This window comes from Lonchura striata, chromosome 21 (genome assembly GCF_050655825.1).
Source record: "Lonchura striata isolate lonStrDom1 chromosome 21, ASM5065582v1, whole genome shotgun sequence".
NCBI lineage: Eukaryota > Metazoa > Chordata > Aves > Passeriformes > Estrildidae > Lonchura > Lonchura striata.
Window position 1 is genome coordinate 546,838 of NC_140723.1, and position 12,905 is coordinate 559,742.

The 12,905-nt window shown below is 43.8% G+C and overlaps 1 protein-coding gene across 9 annotated transcripts; it reads right to left on the minus strand.

Annotated features, from left to right (window-relative positions):
• On the minus strand, positions 1-11,751 carry C21H1orf159 (chromosome 21 C1orf159 homolog). 9 transcript variants are annotated; one of them, XM_085558628.1, is made up of 10 exons: positions 11,496-11,644; positions 10,017-10,101; positions 7,696-7,786; positions 6,688-6,757; positions 5,529-5,615; positions 4,513-4,647; positions 4,098-4,123; positions 3,703-3,733; positions 3,054-3,151; positions 1-3,005 (listed from the first exon to the last, which is right to left on the minus strand). In XM_085558628.1, exons 3-9 carry the CDS (start codon positions 7,765-7,767, stop codon positions 3,081-3,083), a joined length of 492 nt encoding a protein of 163 aa, XP_085414754.1. In that variant the 5' UTR covers positions 7,768-7,786; positions 10,017-10,101; positions 11,496-11,644; the 3' UTR covers positions 1-3,005; positions 3,054-3,080. The 9 variants fall into 9 exon arrangements, with proteins under 9 accessions (XP_085414754.1, XP_077644218.1, XP_085414751.1 ...); XM_077788092.2 differs by lacking the exons at positions 3,054-3,151; positions 11,496-11,644 and adding an exon at positions 11,683-11,751 and having other exon boundaries at positions 1-151; XM_085558625.1 differs by lacking the exon at positions 3,054-3,151 and having other exon boundaries at positions 1-151; positions 11,496-11,645.
• Positions 11,752-12,905: the final 1,154 nt, after the last annotated feature.

Sequence of the window (12,905 nt, forward strand, 5' to 3'; positions counted from 1 at the left end):
GCAAAGTTTCGATCTCTTTATTTTGGCACTTTTTGCAAAGACACAAATCCAGGCAATGCTGGGGTTAAACTCGAGGTTTAAAACTGAGTTTTACTGAGCTGAGCCCAGAGCTCTGGGGAGGGAACCGGGTGGTGGGAAGGAAGGAGAAACCCTGAAAATTCCAAATTGAACCCATAAAAGCAAGGTCAACTCCGAGCCCAAACTAACCCACAGAACCCAACCCCGAACCCAAAACTAAACCCACAAAACCAAAACTAAACCCAAAACTAAACCCATAAAACCCAAAATTAAACCCAACCCCAAACCCAAAACTAAACCCACAAAACCAAAACTAAACCCAAAACTAAACCCATAAAACCCAAAATTAAACCCAAAACTAAACCCAAAACTAAACCCACAAAACCAAAACTAAACCCACAAAACCCAAAATTAAACCCAAAACTAAACCCACAAAACCCAAAATTAAACCCCAAACCCAAAATTAAACCCATAAAACCCAAAACTAAACCCCAAACCCAAAACTAAACCCACAGAACCCAAAACTAAACCCAAAACTAAACCCATAAAACCCAAAATTAAACCCAACCCAAAACCCAAAACTAAACCCACAAAACCCAAAACTAAACCCACAAAACCCAAAATTAAACCCAAAACTAAACCCACAAAACCCAAAATTAAACCCCAAACCCAAAATTAAACCCATAAAACCCAAAACTAAACCCCAAACCCAAAACTAAACCCACAGAACCCAAAACTAAACCCAAAACTAAACCCATAAAACCCAAAATTAAACCCAACCCCAAACCCAAAACTAAACCCACAAAACCAAAACTAAACCCAAAACTAAACCCACAAAACCCAAAACTAAACCCAAAACTAAACCCACAAAACCCAAAACTAAACCCAAAACTAAACCCACAAAACCCAAAATTAAACCCAACCCCAAACCCAAAACTAAACCCACAAAACCCAAAATTAAACCCACAGAACCCAACCCCGAACCCAAAACTAAACCCACAAAACCAAAACTAAACCCACAAAACCCAACCCCAAACCCAAAACTAAACCCATAAAACCAAAACTAAACCCCAAACCCAAAATTAAACCCACAAAACCCCAAATTAAACCCAAAACTAAACCCACAAAACCAAAACTAAACCCACAAAACCCAAAACTAAACCCATAAAACCAAAACCAAACCCACAAAATTCAACACAAAACCCCAAATTAAACCCAAACTTCTCTAAACCCCCAAACCTCAACCCCATAAATCCCAAAATTAAACCCACAAAACTTAAACCCAAAACCAAACCCAAAAAACCCAACCTTAGCCCCAAACCCATTTTTAGATTTTTAATTTCACAAATCCCATTTTTCGACAATCACAACAAATCCCAGACGAGAAGAGCCGGAAAAAGGAGCTGATCCTTCAATAAATTAAATTTTCAGCAATTTGGCAGGACAGGAATTCCCAGCTCCAGAGCTAAAATTCCTTGGAATTATTTGCATAGTTCCTCCTTTTTTTGTTTTTTTTTCCCCTTTGGAATTCAGAAAATCTTCAGGAGATCGAAGCAAATCCGGCTGCCCCAAAATTCCCAGAAAAAATGGGATTATTCCATGGGATAAATGGATTTCTGCCCATCCTGGATTCTCCTCTCAGAGGGTTTGGAGCAGATCCAGGTTTGTGCTCATCTTTCCGTAAAAAATACTGGAAAAAGCTGGAATTCCAGGGGGAAAGAGGAATTCCAGGGATTTGGGATGGATTTGGGATCCAGGAGGAAAAGCTGGAATTCCAGGGGGTGCCAGTGACTTTTCCATGGATTTGGGACCCTCCGGCTGCAGGAAAAGCGGCAGCAGGGAGACCCAGCCAGGAAAAAATTCCTTTTCCAACTGTTTGAAATTCCCAAAATCACTCCAGTAGGATCAAGCTCCAGGGGAGAAGTTGCCTGGAATTTGGGAATGCCTCTGGAATTTGGGAATGCCTCTGGAGCTTGAATTCCAGGGATTTCCCAAAGCCAAAATCCCATTTTCCACTGGCAGGAGTTGTCCCGATCCCTGTGGCTCCTCCCAAAAATCCCAAAAGCAGGAATTCCCAATTCCACCAGGAATGGATTATCCCTTGGAGAACCCCGAATCCAAGGATTGAGCTGGAAAAATTCCCAAGAAATCCCAAAAAAACCCCAAGCTTTGGGATCAGGCCTGGATTATCCCAAAACGCTCCCAGCGGGATCTGGGATTTGCTTCCAAAGGATTCTGCATCTTCATTGTTGAAATAATTCATTATTCATCGTTAATCAGCATGATTAGCATTATTAATTAGGATAATTGATTAGCATGATTAATTAGCATAATTAATTGCTGTCCCAGCTTAAAGCAGTGGGGCCTGAGAGGATCCCTTTGCCAGCCCGGAATGGATCCACATCCCAAATCCCAGGATTTTGGGGTCACATCCCAAGGAAAGTCCCCAAATCCCTCAGGAATTCTCCCCAAACAGGAAAAATCCACAAATCCCTCAGGAATTATCTTCAAAGAGGGAAAATCCCCCAAACTCCTTAAGGATTCTCCCCACAAGTCCCAAAATCCCTCAGGAATTCTCCCCAAACAGGAAAAATCCCCCAAATCCCTCAGGAATTCTCCCCAAACAGGAAAAATCCCACAAATTCCTTAAGGATTCTCCCCACAAGTCCCAAAATCCCTCAGGAATTCTCCCCAACACCAAAAATCCCCCAAATCCATTAGGAATCCTCCGGATTTCCAGGGATTGGGATTTCCCAGGATTGGGATTTCCCAAGATCAGGATTTTCCGGGATCGGGATCTCCCAGGATCTCCCGGGGCTGGGATGTCCCAGGGTTGGGATTTCCAGGGTCGGGATTTTCGGGGTTTCCAGGGTCGGGATTTTCGGGATTTCCAGGGTCGGGATTTTCGGGGTTTCCAGGGTCGGGATTTTCGGGGTTTCCAGGGTCGGGATTTTCGGGGTTTTTGGGGTTTCCAGGGTCGGGATTTTCGGGGTTTCCAGGGTCGGGATTTTCGGGGTTTCCAGGGTCGGGATTTCCGGGATCTCCGGGATCTCCGGCCGGGCTCAGACGTTGCTGACCCGGCTCTCGGCCGGGCCCTGCGAGCGCTCGCGGCGGACGTAGCGCGGCTTCCGCACTGCGGGAACACATCCCAAAAAATTCCAGGGATGGGATTGGAGAGGGAATTCCCGAAGGGAGGAGGAGGCGGGATGTGGGACTGGGGAGCAGCGGGGGCTGGGGTTGGGTTTGGTGGTTTTTCACCCCAAACCCAAAATGAACCCCACAAAACCAAAACCCAGCCACAAAACCGAGCCTAAATCCCCAAATCCCAACCCCAAAGTCAACCCACCTAACCCAAACTCAACCCACCTAACCCAAAGTCAACCCACTAAACCCAAACTCAACCCACTAAACTAAACCCCAAAGCCACTAAACCCAAACTCAACCCACTAAACCCAAACTAAACCCACTAAACCCAAACTAAACCCACTAAACCCAAACTAAACCCACTAAACCCAAAGTCAACCCACTAAACCCAAACTCAACCCACTACACCGAACCCCCAAACCCAAACGAAACCCACAAATCTCAAGCCCAACCCCACTAAACCCGAGTCCCCGCCCCTTTTCCCGGGAATTTTTGGGAATTCTGGTGATTTTTGGGACATTCCAGGGGAAATTTCCTCACCTGAAGAAGCAGGAGGAGGGATCATGGATGCCTGGGGGGCAGGAGAAGAGGAAGGTCAAAAAACCCCCAATTTTTAACAGATTTTCCTTAAAAAATCAGGAATTTTTAAAAATTCCAATAATATTCCTGTAAAAACCCCCATTTTTAACACATTTTCCTTTAAAAAATCAGGAATTTTTAAAATTCCAATAATATTCCCGTTAAAAAAAACCAACAATTTTAAACAGATTTTCCTTAGAAAATTCAGGAATTTTTTAGGATTCCTATAGTTTTTCACTGTGTACAGATTTCTTCCTTGGAAAAATAACTAATTAAATGAAATTCTTGGTAATTAAATGAAATTTTCGTTAATTAAATTGGAAGTTCTCATTCATTTAAAAGCAGAATTCACTCACTGTTTCACTAGGCTGCAGAACAGATGCTAAAAGAGAAGAAAAAAGAATTAACATCATTTTAATAAATTTGAATTATTTCAATTATTATATTTTAATTTTATTTTAATAACTATATTTTAATTATTTCAATTAATTTGTCCATGGAGGGATTGATTTTCTTGGTAAAAAAGGAATTTTCTCCCAAAATCCAACCAAAATATTCAAAAATCCCATCTGGAGAATTTGTTGGGTGTGGGACTCTCAAAACTGGAGAATTTTGGGCAAAAAAATGGGAATTTGCTCCACAGAATGGGAATTTATTGGCACAAAATGGGAATTTTTGAGCCCAAAATTTGGGTTTTGCAGGAACAATCCCCATTTCAATCAATTAGCAGAGCGGAGTTAATTAAGGAAGGCGTCGTTAGCGGATTGTTACCTTTGTTGCCCCTGTAGAAAACCTTTGGGAGTTTGTTGGCTCGTTTGAGGTAGAAGAAAGAAGCCACCGAGAGGATCAGGACCAAACTGAGGAGAAACGTCCCCAAAATCAGCGAAGCCGCGACCTCGGGGCCCCCTGGAAAGCCAAAGGGGCAAAAGAGAGAAAAATCTCTTTTCACCAGGGGCTAAATTCATGTATTTCTATTTTTATACATTTTTTAATATTTTATATATTTTTTATATTTTTATTTATTTTTTATATTTTTATTTATTTTTTTATATTTTTATTTATTTTTTATTTTTTATATTTTTTATTTATTTTTTTATATTTTTATATTATTTTTATATTTATATATTGTTTATATATTCGATGCCAACAAATTGATAAAAAATATTACAATTAATTCAAATAAAAGTGTTCCAAAATCTCCATTTTTTGCTGCATTTTTGAGGCGTTTTTGCAGTAATTGATACCAATTAATTTATACCAATTATTACAATTCATTCCATTTTTGAGGAGTTTTGCACTAATTTATACCATTGTATTGATACAAACGATTACAATTAATTCCATTTTAGAGGCAATTTTTTGCACTAATTAATGCCAATAAATTGACACAAATTATCACAATTAATTCCATTTTTGAGGCGATTTTTGGACTAGTTAATACCAATAAATTGATTGCACTTCATTCCATTTTTGAGGCGATTTTTGCTGTATTTGATACCAATAAATTTATACAAATTATTACAATTAATTCAAACAAAAAGAATTCAAAAATCTCCATATTTTTGCTGCATTTTGGAAGAGTTTTTACAGGAATTAATACCAGTTAATCGATAAAAATTATCGCACTTAATTCCATTTTGGAGGCGATTTTCGCACTGGTTAATACCAATGAATTGATCGCACTTAATTCCATTTTGGAGGCGATTTTCGCGCTAATGAATCCCAGCCCCAGATCCCCCAATTAGTCGCCAGCAGTAATTAATGAGGGGAAGGGGCTGGGGCCCCACCGCAGGCGCCGAGGGGCCCCAGGCTCTGGTTCCGGCACCGGGCGCAGCCGGCGCCGCTCCCGTCCTCCATCCAGCGCCGCTCGCAGCCTGAAAAAACACGGAAAAGGCTCCCAGGGCTTCCCGACAATCCCGGGATTTCATAGGGAAGACCCACGGAATTCCCGATTTCCTGACAATCACGGGATTTTATAGGCAAAACCCATGGAATTCCTGATTTCCACCCAATTCCCAGAGTTCAGAGGGGAAAACCCACGGAATTCCCGATTTCCTGACAATCCCGGGATTTTATAGGCAAAACCCATGGAATTCCTGATTTCCACCCAGTTCCCAGAGTTCAGAGGGGAAAACCCACGGAATTCCTGATTTCCTGTCAATCCCGGGATTTTATAGGGAAGACCCATGGAATTCCTGATTTCCACCCAATTCCCAGAGTTCAGAGGGCAAAACCCACGGAATTCCTGATTTCCTGACAATCCCGGGATTTTATAGGCAAAACCCATGGAATTCCTGATTTCCACCCAATTCCCAGAGTTCAGAGGGGAAAACCCATAGAATTCCCGAATTCCAGCCAATTCCCAGATTTTACATGGGAAAACCCACGGAATTCCTGATTTCCGGCTCATTCCCAGAGTTCAGAGGGGAAACCCCATGGAATTCCCAATTTCCACCCAATTCCCAGAGTTCAGAGGGCAAAACCCATGGAATTCCCGAATTCCAGCCAATTCCCAGATTTTACACGGGAAAACCCATGGAATTCCTGATTTTCACCCAATTCCTGCAATTCAGAGGGGAAAACCCACGTAATTCCCGAATTCCAGCCAATTCCCGGATTTTACAGGGGAAAGAAAAGCAGGAATTCCCTTTCTGGGGTTACAAACAGCACCTGGGTGCTCTTTGCCCATGCTGAAGGGGTTTTATTCCAAATTTTATTCCAAATTTCATCCCAAATTTTTATTCCCAAATTCTTATTCCCAAATCTTATCCCCGAAATTTTATTCCCAAAATCTTATTCCCAGTGCTCACTCCCAGTGTTCACTCCCAATGTTCATCCCCAGATTTCATCCCCAGATTTCGCTCCCAGATTTCGCTCCCAGATTTCACCCCCAGCTAATTCCCGGGAGAAAGGGCGCTCGCATCCCGGGATTTCCCGCATTCCCACCTGGGCCGCAGTGCGGGCAGGAGCCGTTGGGGTCCGGCCTCCCCTCGCAGCATCCCGGGGCTCCCGGCACCTGCGGGACATTCCCGAATCCCCGAATTCCGACCGCGCCCGCACTGGGACAAATCCCAAGATCCAGAACTCGATCCCAGGGCTCCCAGATCCCCGGGAATCCCCCGGAATCCCCCGGAATCCCCCGGGAATCCCCGGGAGTCCCCCGGAATCCCCCGGAATCCCGCTGCATCCTGCTCTGGCAGGGAGCAAATTCCCTGTGGTTGTGGGCTTGGTTCAGTTCAGAAATCCCGTTCACTCCTGGAAATCCTTTTTATCTCAGAAATCCTTTTTATCTTAGAAATCCGTTTCATTTCTATAAATCCATTTTACTCTTATAAATCCATTTTACTCTTATAAATCCATTTCGTTTTTATAAATCCAGTTGACTTTTAGAAATCCAGTTGACTTTTAGAAATCCATTTTTATCTGAGAAATCAATTTTACTTTTACTTTTAGAAATCCATTTTACTTTTACAAATCCATTTTACTTTTACAAATCCATTTTACTTTTAGAAATCCAGCTCACTTCTAGAAATCCATTTTATTTCTATAAATCTTTTACTTTTATAAATCCATTTTACTTCTATAAATCCATTTGACTTTTATTTTCTAAATAAAAATACAGAAAATGTCTGATTAAAAAAAAACTAGTGTAAAAAAATATAGTAATGATAAAAAAATTTAAAGAAAATAAAGAAATAAAAGAAAAAAAGAAAAAAGAAAGAAAAAAAGAAAAAAAGAAAAAAAGAAAAAAAGAAAAAAAGAAAAAAAGAAAAAAAGAAAAAAAGAAAAAAGAAAATTTAAAAAAATAAAGAAAATTTTAAAAAATAAAATTAAAATTTTAAAATTTTAAAAATAAAATAAAAATAAAAGAAATAAAAATTTTAAAAATAAACATTAAAAATAAAAATAAAACCTGAAAATAAATTAAATAAAATTAAAATCCGGAGCACCCACTGAGTTTTCCGGGGATTTTCCAGCCACTTCAGCCACAAGCCGGCCCAGGAGCAGCACAAAGGACACCTCCATGCCCAGGGAAATCGGGGATCTGCAGAAAATTTGGGAATAAATTCCAGTTATTTATTGGTGACACCAGAATTGGCTGCCCTTTGGTAAAGAGGTTCAGGGGGAAAAGGAGAGGAGTCAGAAAACACAGATGAGGATTATTGACTATAAAATAGAATAAAATTAAATTATTCAGATTTTTGTCAACACCTTATTCAAAGAGGAACAAAACACAGATGAGGATTATTGATGATAAAATAGAATAAAATTAAATTATTCAGATTTTTGTCAACACCTTATTCAAAGAGGAACAAAACACAGATGAGGATTATTGATGATGAAATTGAAAACTGAGAGAAGAATGGAAGGGCTTTAAAAGCTGAAATGATAAAACTGAGGAGAAAAGTTGAAATTCTAAAGCAGAGAGGAAAATAAAAGAGTTTTAAAAGCTGAAATGATAAAACTGAGAGAAGAATTAAAGGGTTTTAAACATTGATAATTCAACATTTCCACACTCAACTGTGCCTGAATGAGAAGACAGAAAATCCCTGAGGATTTCCCTGCCAGCTCAGCCTGGCAAAGGCAGATTTGGGAATTCCAGCCAGGATTTCACCTTTGGAGCAAATCCCAAATTTCCACCAGCTGGGATCTCCAGGGAATGAAATCCCTGAGGAATTCTGAATTCCCTGAGGAATTTGCCTCTTTTGCTGCTCAAAAGCAACACCAACAGCTCCGGGCCTTCCTCCCCCTGCTGCAGGCAAAATATTTTCATTATTTCACTGTTTCCTTTTTTCCTGCTGCATTCTCAGCATTTTTCTCACTGAAAATGTTGCTGGAAATTGGGAATTCCTTCCGCAGCTGGAAAAGGAGGAAAGTGGAGAGAAATTGTCCCTGGAATTCAGGTGGTGCCACCATTCCCTGGGTTTGGAACCACATCACACCCAAAAGCTGCTTCATAAAATAAGGGACAAGGCTGAGAGCAGAGAGGGTTGGGAAAGCAAAATGATAAAAATAAGGAGAAAAGTTGGAATGATAAATCTGAGAGAAGAATTAAAGGGTTTTAAAAGATGAAATTATAAAACCGAGAGTGGAATGAAAGGGTTTTACAAGCTGAAATAATGAAGCTGAGGGAAGAATGGAAGGGTTTTAAAAGCTGAAATGATAAAATTGAGGAGAAAATTTGAAATTATGAATATGAGAGAAGAATAAAAGGGTTTTAAAAGCTGAAATGATAAAGCTGAGAGGAATTAAAGGGTTTTAGACATTGAAATTATAAAACTGAGAGAAAAATAAAAGCGTTTCAAAAGCTGAAATGATAAAACAGAAGAATGAAAGGGTATTAGACATTGAAATGATAAAACTGAGAGCAGAATGAAAGGGTTTTAAAAGCTGAAATGATAAAACTGAGAGAAGAATGTACGGGTTTTAGCCATGGCAATGATAAAGCAGAGCAGAATGAACAGTTTAAATGCTGCAAAGCAGAATGAGCAGTTTAAATGCTGCAGAGCAGAAGGAAGTTTAGAAGCTGCAGAGCAGAATGAACAATTTAAAAGCTGCAGAGCAGAAGGAACAATTTAAAAGCTGCAGAGCAGAAGGAGCAGTTTAAAGCTGCAGAGCAGAATGAACAATTTAAAAGCTGCAGAGCAGAATGAAGTTTAGAAGCTGCAGAGCAGAATGAAGTTTAAAGCTGCAGAGCAGAAGGAGCAGTTTAAAGCTGCAGAGCAGAATGAACAATTTAAAAGCTGCAGAGCAGAATTAACAATTTAAAAGCTGCAGAGCAGAAAGAGCAGTTTAAAGCTGCAGAGCAGAATGAAGTTTAGAAGCTGCAGAGCAGAATGAAGTTTAGAAGCTGCAGAGCAGAAGGAACAATTTAGAAGCTGCAGAGCAGAAGGAGCAGTTTAGAAGCTGCAGAGCAGAAGGAGCACTGCAAGAGCTGCAGAGCAGAAGGAGCAGTTTAAAGCTGCAGAGCAGAAGGAGCACTGCAAGAGCTGCAGAGCAGAATGAAGTTTAAAGCTGCAGAGTAGAATGAACAGTTTAGAAGCTGCAGAGCAGAATGAAGTTTAAAGCTGCAGAGCAGAAGGAGCAGTTTAGAAGCTGCAGAGCAGAATGAACAATTTAGAAGCTGCAGAGCAGAATGAAGTTTAAAGCTGCAGAGCAGAAGGAACAGTTTAAAGCTGCAGAGCAGAAGGAGCAGTTTAAAGCTGCAGAGCAGAATGAACAATTTAAAGCTGCAGAGCAGAAGGAGCACTGCAAGAGCTGCAGGTGCCACTCACCTGCGGGCTGCCAGGAGCCCTGTGCACCTCGCCCAGCTCAGCCAACACCTGCGGCTCGTGCTCCGCTGCTCATGGCACCAGGAACCTGCCGTGGCACACACAGAGTTGCAGAAAACAAACTTGGAGCAGCCCCGGCTGGACTCGTTTTTCCAGCCCCAGCGCCGGGGTTGTGCAAAGCTGGGTTTCACCACGGGCACCGTAAGCCCGGCTTTGCTGCAGGGGCTGCCCAGCCTGCCTTTGTATTTAGGGCTGGGACACCTCCTGCTCCCGCAGCCCTGCTGCAGCAGGAAAACCAGGAGAGGTGAAGATTCCACAGGGAAATGCGGTTTGGGAATGGGAGATGAATATTCCACAGGGAAAAATGGTTTGGGAATGGGAGATGAATATTCCATAGAGGAAAAACGGTTTGGGAATGGGAGATGAATATTCCATAGAGGAAAAACGGTTTGGGAATGGGAGATGAATATTCCATAGAGGAAAAACGGTTTGGGAATGGGAGATGAATATTCCAGAGGTGAAAAGCAGTTTGGGAATGGGAGATGAATATTCCAGAGGTGAAAAGCAGTTTGGGAAGGGGAGATGAATATTCCATAGAGGAAAAACGGTTTGGGAATGGGAGATGAATATTCCAGAGGGAATAGCGGTTTGGGAATGGGAGATGAATATTCCAGAGGGAATAGCGGTTTGGGAATGGGAGATGAATATTCCAGAGGGAAAAGCAGTTTGGAAATGGGACAAAGGAACGGGCTGGGCCACCCAGCCCTGTCCAGCCTGGCTTTGGGCATCCCGGGGATGGGATATCCATGGGATAACCAGTGCCAGGATCCCTCCCAGGGAGGGATTTCATCCCAAAATCCATCCTAAAGCCGCTCCGTGTGGCTTGGAGTGAATCCCCCTCGTCCTGTCACTCCATCCTTTGGAAATATTCCGGTTTCTGTAGCTCGGGAAGGTCACGGAGAGGTCGCCCCGAAGGTTCCCCTCTCCAAGCTCAACAATCCCAATGTTTCTATGGCCAATTTGGGGTTTTTTCACCCCTAAATCCGTATTACTTGGATGTGCATTTGGGGGGAAGCTTAGCCAGGAAAAACAAGCCAAAACAACATCACCAAATACCCGCGACCTCAATAACCTCAGCTTGGCGAAAAATTGTCTCCAACCGAGTTCAATTATTAGGAAATAAAAGTTGCACGGGGGGAGATAAGAAGGAGAGGATTCCTTTCCAAACGCAGCAAGAACCAGCTGGCCCCAAATTCGCTGGGCAAGGAGAAGGAACAAGGGGCGACTTTTAATCCCAAAACCAAACGCTGCGACCCGCCCGGTGTCGATTTCCCCGCGGAACGCGGTGACTCCATCGGGAACCGCTGCCCACCGCCAACAATGGAGCCCCACCCAGGGCTCGCCGCTCCCCCCGGGGCTCGCCGCCCCTTCCCCCTCCCGTTTCTTCCTCCTCCTCCTCCTCCTCCTCACCTGGGAGCTCACCTGAGCATCCCCCGGGCACCGCCGGGGTTCCCGTTCGTACCCCCCGCCCGCCACCGGCGCCCAGCCCGCTGCGCCCCGCGGCACCTTGGGAGCTGTAGTCCCGCGGCCGCCGCCCGCCTCGCCGCTTCGCCTAGCGGCCGCTCCTTCGCAAACTACAAATCCCATCAGCTCCCGCGGCGCGCCCCACCTGTTCCCCCCACTCCCCGCAGGTAAACGCGCTCTCTCAGCCTGTTCCGCGCGGCCCCGCGGCGCCTGCTGGGAAAGCGAGTCCCGCGCTGCCGGCGGGGCGCGGGGGCGTTGCGCTCTGCGCACTACAACTCCCGGCGCACCCCGCGCGCGCGCCGCCGCCATTTTGGGCGTTGCCTGGCAACGCTGACGCGGCGGGGCCGAGGCCTGGGCGCCCCAAAAATCCCGGGAATTGATTTTAATGTGGTTTATTCCCTTAAAATTCTCTTTTTAATGTGGTTTATTTCCTCTAAAAATCTTATTTTAATGCGGTTTATTCACTCTAAAAATCTCCTTTTAATGAGGTTTATTTCCGCTAAAAATCTCCTTTTAATGTGGTTTATTGCCCTTAAAAATATCATTTTAACGTGGCTTATTTCCCCTTAAAATCTCCTTTTAATGTGGCTTATTTCCCCCTAAAAATCTTATTTGAATGTGCCTTATTTCACCTAAAAATCTTATTTTAATGTGGTTTATTCCTTCCAAAATCTCCTTTTAATGTGGTTTATTTCCCCTTAAAATCTCCTTTTAATGTGGTTTATTCCCTTTAAAAATCTCCTTTTAATTAATTTTTTTTTTTTTAGAGCACTAATCCATTGAAATTCGACTTTTCCAAGCTCCCGATTTCCCTCAGGGAAATAAGCAGGAATGGGGAATCCATGGATGCTGGAAAAGCAGGAATGGGGAATCCATGGCTGTCAGGAAAAGCAGGAATGGGGATCAGCAGGAATGGCTGTCGGGATCCCATGGATCGGGAAAATCAGGAATTCTGCCGGCAGGGGCCGCAGGGTTCGCTCAGGTCGGGAAAAGCCGAGAGGAGGAGCGGGGGGCCCCGGAGAATCCCGGAGGGATTCCCGGTCCCGGTCCCGGAGGGATTCCCGAGGCATTCCCGGAGGGATTCCCGGTCCCGGTCCCGGAGTGATTCCTGAGGCATTCCCGGAGTGATTCCCGGTCCCCGTCCCGGCTCATTCCCGGTCCCGGTCCCGGAGTGATTCCCGGTCCCCGTCCCGGCTCATTCCCGGTCCCGTTCCAGGAGTAATTCCCGAGGCATTCCCGGAGTGATTCCCGGTCCCGGTCCCGGTTCATTCCCGGTCCCGGAGGGATTCCCGGTCCCGGTCCCGGAGGGATTCCCGAGGCATTCCCGGAGGGATTCCCGGTCCCGTTCCAGGAGTAATTCCCGAGGCA

Coding starts and splice junctions, on each gene's coding strand:
- C21H1orf159 (XM_077788092.2), bottom strand. CDS start 7,767: ATGGAGGTGTCCTTTGTGCTGCTCCTGGGCCGGCTTGTGGCTGAAGTG. Junction 6,758..7,695: donor GAAAATCCCCGGAAAACTCA/GTGGGTGCTCCG, acceptor AATGTCCCGCAG/GTGCCGGGAGCCCCGGGATG. Junction 4,124..4,512: donor TTTCTACAGGGGCAACAAAG/GTAACAATCCGC, acceptor CTTCTCTTTTAG/CATCTGTTCTGCAGCCTAGT.